At 49.2% G+C, this 9,974-nt stretch overlaps 1 protein-coding gene across 2 annotated transcripts in view; it reads left to right on the forward strand.

Annotated features, from left to right (window-relative positions):
• The first annotated feature begins 1,238 nt into the window (after positions 1 to 1,238).
• Positions 1,239 to 9,974, forward strand: part of LMO4 (LIM domain only 4) — a 17,322-nt gene continuing 8,586 nt past the window's right edge. Inside the window, exons 1-2 of one of the 2 annotated variants that reach the window (XM_055402479.2) lie at positions 1,239 to 1,979; positions 4,763 to 5,001. In XM_055402479.2, the coding sequence (XP_055258454.1) occupies positions 4,766 to 5,001 (236 nt within the window). In that variant the 5' untranslated portion in view covers positions 1,239 to 1,979; positions 4,763 to 4,765. Of the gene's footprint in view, positions 1,980 to 4,417; positions 4,559 to 4,762; positions 5,002 to 9,974 lie in introns of those variants that run through there. The other variant, XM_055402480.2, reaches the window with a different exon arrangement.

Consider the following 9,974-nt stretch of genomic DNA (forward strand, 5'->3'; position numbering starts at 1 on the left):
CAGAAATCCCCCCAAATAGACGCTAAAACCATAGATGTTGAACATCTGCATTGTCTGTAGCTAGATTCTTCTGCAGGTCCCTTTTCTCAATTTAGCAGTGCTGTGTGTAATACAATATGAAAACTTGTCCCACAAGACTGGTTTTACTTAATGATACTTAGCAGAAGGGCTTTGCACTTTCATGATAATTTCCACCAGAAAAATCTCTCTGGAACTTACTAATAATAATCAGACCTAATATTAGCCTCAGATTGGAGATTTATTAAACCTATTTGGCAGAGCAGATAAAAGTTGAAGGAATAGGTATTTAAGCATCTACGCTGAACTGCGGTACTAGAATGAGACACTCAGACTACCACCCTCAAAGCGTTCCTCAAAACTTGATTTATACTAGAAATAACTTTTCTTACTCTCCAGAGGCTGTGGGATTTCCAATACTGCTATAACTTCCATCACTCTGAGGGCTAAGAGAAATTTGGCTTCTCATACTCCACAGTGAGGTGGATACAAGGGGCAAGGGTTTTTTCCCTAAAAGTTTTCCTCAACTTTGAAAGTAGACTGTGATCTTTTTACCAACGTTGATAAATACCTATGAAATGCCTACTGGGCCCTTAGTTTTTACATGGATTGATGGGAAGAAGAGGAAGTAAGCAGGCAGTGTTTAGGAACTACTGATTTCCTGACTGTTTCTACCTTGTGAATTAAACTTCCACTAAGGTTCATAAATCTCTAACATGGTGAATTAAAAACAACATCTCAAAAAACACAGCACAGATCTTCACAGCTCGGAGATCTCGGGAAAGCCTTTCTACCCCAACAGAAACCCATTTCCAAGGCAGATGTGAAGTTAAGTTTCCTAAAGGGCTCGTCTCGGCGCGAGCTGTCTCCGAGGGGCTAGTGGGGCGGGTCCCGTGGATAGCTCGCGCGCACGGAGGGCAAGTGGGTCCCCGGTGCCTCGACTCGCCCTCCCGGGCCGCGGGGGGCCGCCCCGGCGGGGTTTGCGGCGCCCGGGTGACTTCTCCCCACCTGATTCCGGCCCTTCCCCGCTCCAGCCTCGACCCGCTCCTCCGCCTGGCTCTCTCCCCCGCCCCCGGAGTCTTGTTTCAGTCATCCCTTTGTCCTTGCCCGGATTGGCAGGTTTTATTATTCCGCCTGAACAATCCGGCCGCCCAGTGGCTGAGGGTCGCTGACGTCGGCGGCAGAGCCGGGGAGTAGTTGGGATTTTGCTCTGTCAGTAACACATGTGTAAGAGCCGCGGAGGGAGCGAGCGAGCCGGCTAGAGGCCAGCGCCGCCGCCGCCGCCTCCGAGCCGGGCAGCAGCAGCCCCGGCAGCGGCGCAGGCTCCGGCGCGCCGGGCCCCGCCGGCCACAGCTCCCCGCCTCCCGGGCGCACTCGGCCCCCGGCCGCCGCCGCCGCCACCGCTCCCGGGGCTGTTGTGTCTGCGGCCGCTCCCCGGCTGGAGGTGCAGGAAGCTCGGCCGAGCCGCTGCCGCCGCCAGCAGCCCCGAGCGAGCGGGCGGGCGCGCGGGAGGGAGGCAGGCGGAGGAGGAGGAGGAGGAGCGCGGGCGGGGCGGGGGCCGCCGGGCGGGGGAATATACAAAGTGAAGCCACATTGCCAAACTTGCAGCAGCGATTGCAGCAGTTGCTGCCGCTGCGCCGCGCTGCGCGGGCCGAGGGCTCCTGCAGCTGCTCGCGCGGAGCCGGAGGCGGAGGAGAACGGCGAGAACCGAGACTGACACTTCTGCTCCCCGCCGCCCGCCACTTACGCGGGTCCCCCCAACCCAGCCCCAGAGCTGCGCGTTTGAAAAAAAAAAAAAAAAGCGGCCCTTAGCCCCCTCCTCCCCTTTCCTGCTTCTGCGAGAACATCCCCCCTCCCTCCAGCTCCGCCAGCCGAGGCGCCCCTTCCTTGGAAGCCGAGCGGCTTCGCTCGCATTTCGCCGCCGTCGCCTCTCGCAATATTGCAATATAGGGGAAAAGCAGGTAAGGGGACGGCTGGGGAGCCGCGGACAGGGAGGGGGGAGAAAGAGGAGAGGGCCGATTTGGGCCGGGGCTGTTTTCTTTGGCTTCCTTCCCTTGACCGTCCCAAATTGCAAGTAAACAATACGTCGGCTTAGATAATGCGCGAGTCTGAAACTACCGAGGCCGGCCTGCGAGCTAGCACGGAGGACAGCCCCGGGCCGCCAGCTTTGTAGCGGTTCCTGCTTACAAAAGGGTTCTTCTTGGAGATGGGGCTGTTGGAGACCTTGAAGGGGGGGTGGGTATATTTTCTGTTCCGAAGGGAAAGGCTGGAGAGGTGCTATAAGGGTTTAAGTCTGAGAAGTAGTGTGGGGGAAATAGTCACGACCCTCCACTCCACCCCCCCCCCACACACACACTATTTTTGAAACAGTGGCAGAAAGGATCTAAGTGAGCAAGATTGGGTATTGCTAGTTCTTTTAAAAAATTCCTCTTGGCTTATAAGTCTTTTGTTCCAATCCAGAAGAAATCCGGTGAATCACCTAATTAAAATCAAGACATGAATTAAGCATCCATTTTTGTACTACAAATTGCCAGCGCTACGTTTGTCCCTCCCTTGGTCTCCATTAAAAAACACCAGAGACGTTGTTAAAGGGGGGCAGATTTTGCCTCTAGCTGCCAGTTCTGCTTTCTATTTCACTGACTATCCCAGGACCTAAATTGCTTGGCTATGTAATTACTAGAGTATAAGCCTATTTAACTTAAAAGCTTTCTTTTTTTCCCCCCAACTCTAAATGAAACTTGATGAGGGCCCGTCCTTAGTTATCAGGGGAGTCAGTTTCTGGTCAGTCCTCTTGATTCATCTCTTTTAGATTTAATCAGCATTAAGGTATTGCTTGTCCTTAAGAGCTTTAGCTAATGGGGTTACTGGATGCTTTTCTCAGTGTAGTGTTTCCTTTAAAAAAAATACATATATATTTACCTCTCACCAAAGATGGGGGCGGGGAAGAGCTTGGAATCTCCTCCCTCCCTCTCTTTTAAAAAGGAATTCGGAGCGATTAAAACGGGGGGGGGGGGTTGTTTAAAGACCTAGGGCAGGAAATGCAGATTCATTTGGGTTAGGGCAAATTGTAACAAAAAGCAATTCCTCGAGTAAATGCATCAGATAAATCAATTTACATAAAGGTATGATGCATTCGGATAAATGCAATGCTAATGGGTTTTAGAGTGGTCCTGTTTCCAAAGTCTCAGGGTTTTGTTACAGCTTAATTGGTGCAGTTCTTATTCTGGTTTATTGTGCGGTCACTGGACACACGTTCCGGGACTCTTTCGGAGGAAATGTGTTTAAAATCGGCCTATTTAAGGAACCCGAGTCCTTGTTTCGTTCCCTTCCCCTCATTTTTTTTTTTTTTCTCCTGCAGTAGCCAAGTTGGGCTGGGGACAGGCAAAGTTCGCCCTCTCCCTTCTGAGGTATCAGCTGAATGTCTTGAGCAGATAGCCGGGAGCCTCGAGGGGAGCCCACACTCTCGGCTTACAGAGGACAAAGGCAAAACAGGCTGCTTAATTGGCAGTAAATAACTTGATCTTTTTATAGAATAAGTGACTGGAGGAACACGAGGACTTTATTGGACTCAGGATTGGAGGCAACAAATTAATCGGTTTAGGCTAAGCTTTATAAATTGATTCCTATATTATACCCCAGTTGCTTCTCTCGTGACATTCATTAGAAAGAGTGGGGAATTTTTAAAAGCAGTTTTTGGTGACAGCAGGACTTGGCTCGGAGATAACTTGTGCATCCTTTAACAGTTCCTTCTCGCATATTATCTGTAACGTACCCCTGGCTCCCCCCGCCCCTTTGGAGGAACAAAGCTTTAGCATTTAAATTGCTGATCAAGGGCAGATTAGTGAGACCAAAGTGGAGAGTGTTTGTATAGGAAGTTAACAGGCATCCTAAAGTTCAATGATCTATTATTCTTGCCTGTGTCCTGAAAACCCAGGGAAAACACTGATTGATCTTCAAAATGAAATGAGATTTGGAACAATAATGGGAGATGGCGGTCACCACAATGGCATGTGAAAGGTGCTGTTTAAAATACGAAAAACCAGTTTCGCAACTTTACACACCGCACCCCCCCCGCCCCCCCAACACACACACCGTCTCTTCGCCTTCCCTCCCACCATCACGGTCTCCATCTCCCCTCTGCTGGTTCCTCCCTCCTTCCCTTTCAGAAAGCCGAACTATTTCCAACTTGTGAACTGCAGCTGCACTTCCCGGGGCAGAGCTCGGGAGGGAACGTGGCTCCGGCGGGGGCCGCCGCCTCCCCACTCCCCTCGGCGAGCGCTCTGGGCTCGGCGGGGCCCGGGGAGGGGCCGGGCGCGGCGGTGGGTGGGTTTGACCCTCATTTGCTGGAGGCGGGCTGCGGAGGAGGGGAGGAGGGGGCGGTGGGCGGAGGCGGGGGCCGGGAGGAGGCGCCGTGAGGGGTGGAGCGCGCCGCGGAGCCTGGCTCTCGGAGTTTTGACAGTACCCAAGCTGAAATTGTCAGCGGCGGCGAGCGCTGGAAAGTTGAGAGGAGCTCGTGGCCCCAGAACAAAGCTTGAGAAAAGTAAACAGGCGGCTGCTGCCGGCAAGACTCCCTCCTTCCCTCTCCCCGTCATCCTTCTTCCCGCCCTTGCTCTGCTGCTTCCTTCCAGCAGCTCTGGGGGGGGCGGGGGGCGGGAACGGGTTCGCTCTCTAGCACGGAGATTACTAACTTTTGCATCGCCCCTGTTTTGTCTGTCTCTCCCTGTCCGCTTCCCGCCCTCTGCAGACCATGGTGAATCCGGGCAGCAGCTCCCAGCCGCCCCCGGTGACGGCCGGCTCCCTCTCTTGGAAGCGGTGCGCAGGCTGCGGGGGCAAGATTGCGGACCGCTTTCTGCTCTATGCCATGGACAGCTACTGGCATAGCCGGTGCCTCAAGTGCTCCTGCTGCCAGGCACAGCTGGGCGACATCGGCACGTCCTGTTACACCAAGAGCGGCATGATTCTTTGCAGAAATGACTACATTAGGTAAGACTTGGCTGCCTTTTCCCCAACATTGGCGGGCAGAGTAGTAGCAAGGCCAAAGATTACCAAGGATTTTTAAGGAAAGGAACAGGGCACCTCTGAGAATACACCTCAAAAACCTGGCTGTCTGAAATTTAAGGGGTTAAAGAAGCATGTGTTAGTCTTCCAATTTTTAAAGGCGAAGGCCACACTAACTTAAAACTGCACCTCTGGTGGGACTGGGCCGCTAGGTGTGCCAAGGTTGCGCTCTCTCAGGACCAGGGTTTCAAGTGGTCAGCCCCAGTTGGACCCTCCACTAAAAATAAACATTTCTAGTTGGAGTTAAGCTGCTTTCTTAAAGCAAGGTAGGGGCCCACATAGGAACTCGGAGACAAAAGATTGACTTAAAATTTTGTGTGGTTAGTGAGAAATGATTTGCGGATGGTGATGGCTGATCATGATATTTACATAAGCACCTTAAACTTTCTTAAGTAGAAAACTGACTCATTCTTTATGACCCTTGTGAAAACTGCTGGTTACCTATCAGTTTAAAGACTTGTCATTTTTCTTGTAGCAAAGGAACCCAAACAAGAAAAAAAAAACTTAATGGTAATGTTTCTCTTTTTGTACTGTTACTTGGAGGCTCGAAATACTCAGTGTGTGGTTTGTGATGTAAAATTTTGCAGTGCTTTCAATTGAGGAATGTTCAGATTTTGGGTTTTTTGTTGTTGTTATTTGTATCACTGCCCTTGATCCCCAAAAGAGATTTAGGAAAAGAGGCTATAGAATTATACTAATCTTGCATTTTAAAGCAATGTATACGAACATTCATATGCCTGTGTAAGCAGCCTTTTCCAACAAGTTTCAGTGCAATTAATGGAAAGAATTCAGGAGGTCAGGTGCCTATAGGATCTTTTCAGGTGAACTCAAGCTACTTAAACTCATTAATTTGAAAGGAGGCATTTGAAGGATTACACATTTAATTTGAGTAAATGGTTTGATAGACTGATGCACATGAATGCTTCTAGGAGGTGTTCTGTTTCAACATCCAGTAATTAAAAAAAAAAACCCACGCCCAGACCGTTGATATTAGAATACGCTCACTTTAAAAAATTGCGTTCTATTTAAATTTCTTCTCTAAACCGTTTTCTTTATAGAGATTAGAACATTTTTGCTCTTTCTTCAATGTGGGTTAATCAATAGATGAGGTATTTTTTTGAAATTTAGCTCTATTGTGATTCCCTCACTCTGGGTCTAAAACTGCAAAAGACCCCAGTGCAATTCGGAGCTGAGTAGTATGGCTATGTTTATTGTAGCGATATCATTAGTGTAAAATGATGGAATAAGGTGACATTTGGTTTTCCAGTAATGCAGTATTGGCCTCCTCAATCAGCCAAGTTAAAAAATTTATATATAGATACAGGAAGGGAGCCGGCTTTTATTTTTAAATTAAGAGGGCAGCATTAATTTCATAAAGTGTTCTTTTAGAAGTGTTGGAAAACCAGCAGGAGCATGGGTGTAATGCTTTCTTATCCTCCTTGCAAGCAATGCCATGAGCTTTGACAGTATTGTAATTAAATGGAGAGGAAAACTGGTAAGGAGGGTGGCTTAAAGGGAAAAACTGACAGTGCTGTTCAGAAGCAGTGAATGGTACAGATTCATCTCTTCTCCATGTACCTTCAGAAAACATTCTGATTACCGTTAATTAAAAAGAAGATGGGTCCACTTGCATTCCCTCGGGACAAGTTTAGGCAAGTGGCTTCCTGGGAATCACTTCCATTTCTTTCCTTATTCTTGGGAACAAATATCAGTGCCCATTTGGTGTTTTTCTCGTGGCTTAATGGAGAAAGGAAGGATGTGTGCCCAACTCCAAGCTTTGATTAATTGGGTCCATATTCTCCTTTACTTTCTTTTTTCCTTACTGAAAACTGGAACCATTGCTGGTGAACTAGAGGATACCCTGAGAACCTTAGATTTGTCCTGGAGAGATGTGTTCTAGCTCAGTACCAAATTGATCCTTTCCTCACTCTGCTCAGAGCTCAGCAGCAGCATCCTCCCCCTGCCCCCCCACTCCCCATTTTTAAGGGATCTCCTAAGACTTACTTAAGTGTTCTGTTCTTTCCTTCTGCCCACCAAGATGCCAACAGGGTGGGAAGTTGGGGAGGCGCGTGTTCCTTTCCCTCTCAGCTACTCCCTCCCCAGCCTCCCCTCTGTCCACTTGTTGAAGGCGCTTTCAACTCTGCAGTGCCGCTGAGGAGCAGGACTAATCCGCTCGGCGGCCACCAGGTGAAGGGGACTCTTCGGCTCTATGGCCCCAGCTGGGACCACAGAGCGATTTATTAAGGGGCTTTTAAACTGTCTGACTTTGAGGTTGTGGTTTTTTTCTTTTTTTTTGAAAACAACCAAGATCTGACTAAAAAGCTTCAGGAGAGCAGGGAGAGGCCCGGGGAGGAGAGGGTTGGGGGAGGAGGGTGCCGCTTTCCCCTAGTCCTTTACCCCTGCACGACCAAGTGTCGATTGGGCAGAACTGAACTTCTGCCTCTTCTCCCTCCCAAGATTTCAGATAAAGCCTTGCTGCAGCGAATCCGCACAATTAAAAGCTTTAATTAGTGGCTCCTCCATTTTCTTAGTTCTGATGGGCTTTATCTAATGAGATCTGGTCTCTGGCTTAGATCTGCTCCGAATGACGTGTCCGCAATGAATGAGAGCTGCGTCGCAAACAAAACATTTAATTAACAAAATTGGCCTCTAAGAGAGAGAGGGAAAGACGAGGAGGGGTGAAGGGAGAGGAAGGGGAGGGTGGGTCTTAAAGGGGCCAACGCCGGCCAGGCCCGGCCACCTTACAAAATTACAAAAGCAAGCGAACCTTAGCAGCGCTCCCCCCCGACACCACTGCCCCCCAGTTCCGGAACCCCCAGCTCAATCCCAGCGCCACCAAGTAGCTTCAGAAACTCTGATTCTCTTTCTTCGAGTCCTCCTTCTCTACCCCCACCTCCGGCTCGAAGACTGGCGCGGAAAGTGCAGCGAGAGGAGGAAGTTCGGGGAGATCGACGGGTGGGGCTGCAGGTCCGGTGAGGCGAGGAAACGCGCCGGAAGCCCGGTCGGCGGTTCTCGGCGTGCAGCTCGCTTGCTCGGCCGGGCGGGGGCCAGGCTGGGGGCCGGTGGCGCCCAAGGCCGCGGTGGAGGCGCCCGGCCGCTGCCTCGGGCCCGCGAGGGGGCGAGCGCAGGGCGGGAGCTGGACGAGTGGGTCGCATTTTCCGTCCCTGGGCTCTGCTCTGGCGGTTCACGTGGCGCCCGCAGCCGCAGTGAGCCCCGCGCGGCCGGGGGTGGGGGCCCGGGGCGGCGCGGGGAGGGGGGGGGGACCGGTGCTGGTGGGTGGCGGAGGGTGTGTTTGGGGAGGGGGTAGCGTTAGGATCGGAGGCGCCGCCAGCCAGCGAGTTCATTTCCCTGGTAATCAACAGCAAGCTGCTATATTCAGAGAATGCTGTCCCTTTAATTGAACAGGCTAGGTAATTAAATGGCACTTTTCCAATAGGACGTGCTAGGTAAATCTAATAGTTGGTTATTTAATATCACTTTGAAGTCTGCCCACTCAAGCACAATGACAGCACAGGAGCATGTGAACTATTAGCTAGGAAAAAAAAAATCCGAGGATCTCAAAAATTAATTAAATCGCATGCAATTTAGGGGGAACGTTTATCTTGATTTGTCATAACAGAATTAATTCAAGGCCTCCAATTCACTTGGGGGCAGATCTGTTACTCTGAATTAACCAAGCGTAATTTGGCTGATTTTTTTTTTTTTCTTCCCTCCCCTCTATAACGCAGCAGTTGCGATTATTCACAACCCCCCTCTTATGTATCAATAGCTTCTGGTGCTTTTAAGGTGCTTGGTCTCTAGTTATTCCGAAGTATCTTTAATGGACTTGGCTCCAGGCATAATTTCTGGGTTGCATTTCTTTGTTACATTTAATATAGCTGGTGCAGAATTTAGATTAAATATAGGAACCTGCTGGAAAACCAATTGCATCTGTATCAGTAGCTGTGGATGTGCATTTTTCTCCTAGATAGGTTGCTGATATTTACTTGCAGGTACAAATGTATACCTTTCAGCCACACTCTTAGAAACGCACCTCTCCTTGCCTGAAAGCAGTTAAGAAAACAGCCAGGTAACGCTAGTATTGCATGTATTTTGCTTGAAGTAATAATGCAGTGGAAAATAGACCCACCTATTGGTCATTGAAGTTAGGGAAAGATGCTAAGTATTATTACTGAACTAAAAATACAACTTGCTCTCCATCTCTCTTCTGTCAGCAAGGAGAACTGGAGCTGGCAAACGGTACTGGCACTTCAAGGTGTTTTTCCTAGGAGCAGAGCACCTTTAAAGTGTGGAGGTTTGGTGGGATTTCTCCCTTTTCCCCATATAAGGAATCTCTTGATGTTTGTGATTGATTGCATTGCCCAAATGCTGAAATATTAACGACCTTCTTGGACTGAGGACCCAAAGAAAGGAAACTGAAACCGATTCTGTCATCACAATTAAAGACTCCCCTGGCTTTAATTAGCCTGACCTGGGGTATATCTCCCTGTTGCTTGAGTTAAAGAGAAAAGAGCCCATTATAGTCCAGTCTGAGACCGATAGCTACTTAATTGAGCACCTAAAGCCTCGAGCCTTTTAAATCAAACACTGTCCTGGACAGTCCCCCTGGTTAGATAATTAACTCTCCAGTGAACAGAAATGTTAAAAAAAAGCACAACTTTTCAGAAAAAGGGTGGAATTCTAGTGGTAGCCTTCCTCTTTGGTTAAAAAAAGGGATTAACGTGTATAGACATTTAAGTGTTCGGCTTTGAGGCAGCCTTAAAGCTGTAGACATGGAAAGATCTTAAACTCCATTAGTAATATTGTTCAATAGCACATCAATCCTGAGTAGATTGTGGTCATTTTCAAACTTTGTAACTGTACTTTCTCACACTTTAGGAATCCTGTGATTTTGTGGC

Source organism: Moschus berezovskii, chromosome 4 (assembly GCF_049115385.1).
Source record: "Moschus berezovskii isolate FMDL1 chromosome 4, NW_MosBer_1.0, whole genome shotgun sequence".
NCBI lineage: Eukaryota > Metazoa > Chordata > Mammalia > Artiodactyla > Moschidae > Moschus > Moschus berezovskii.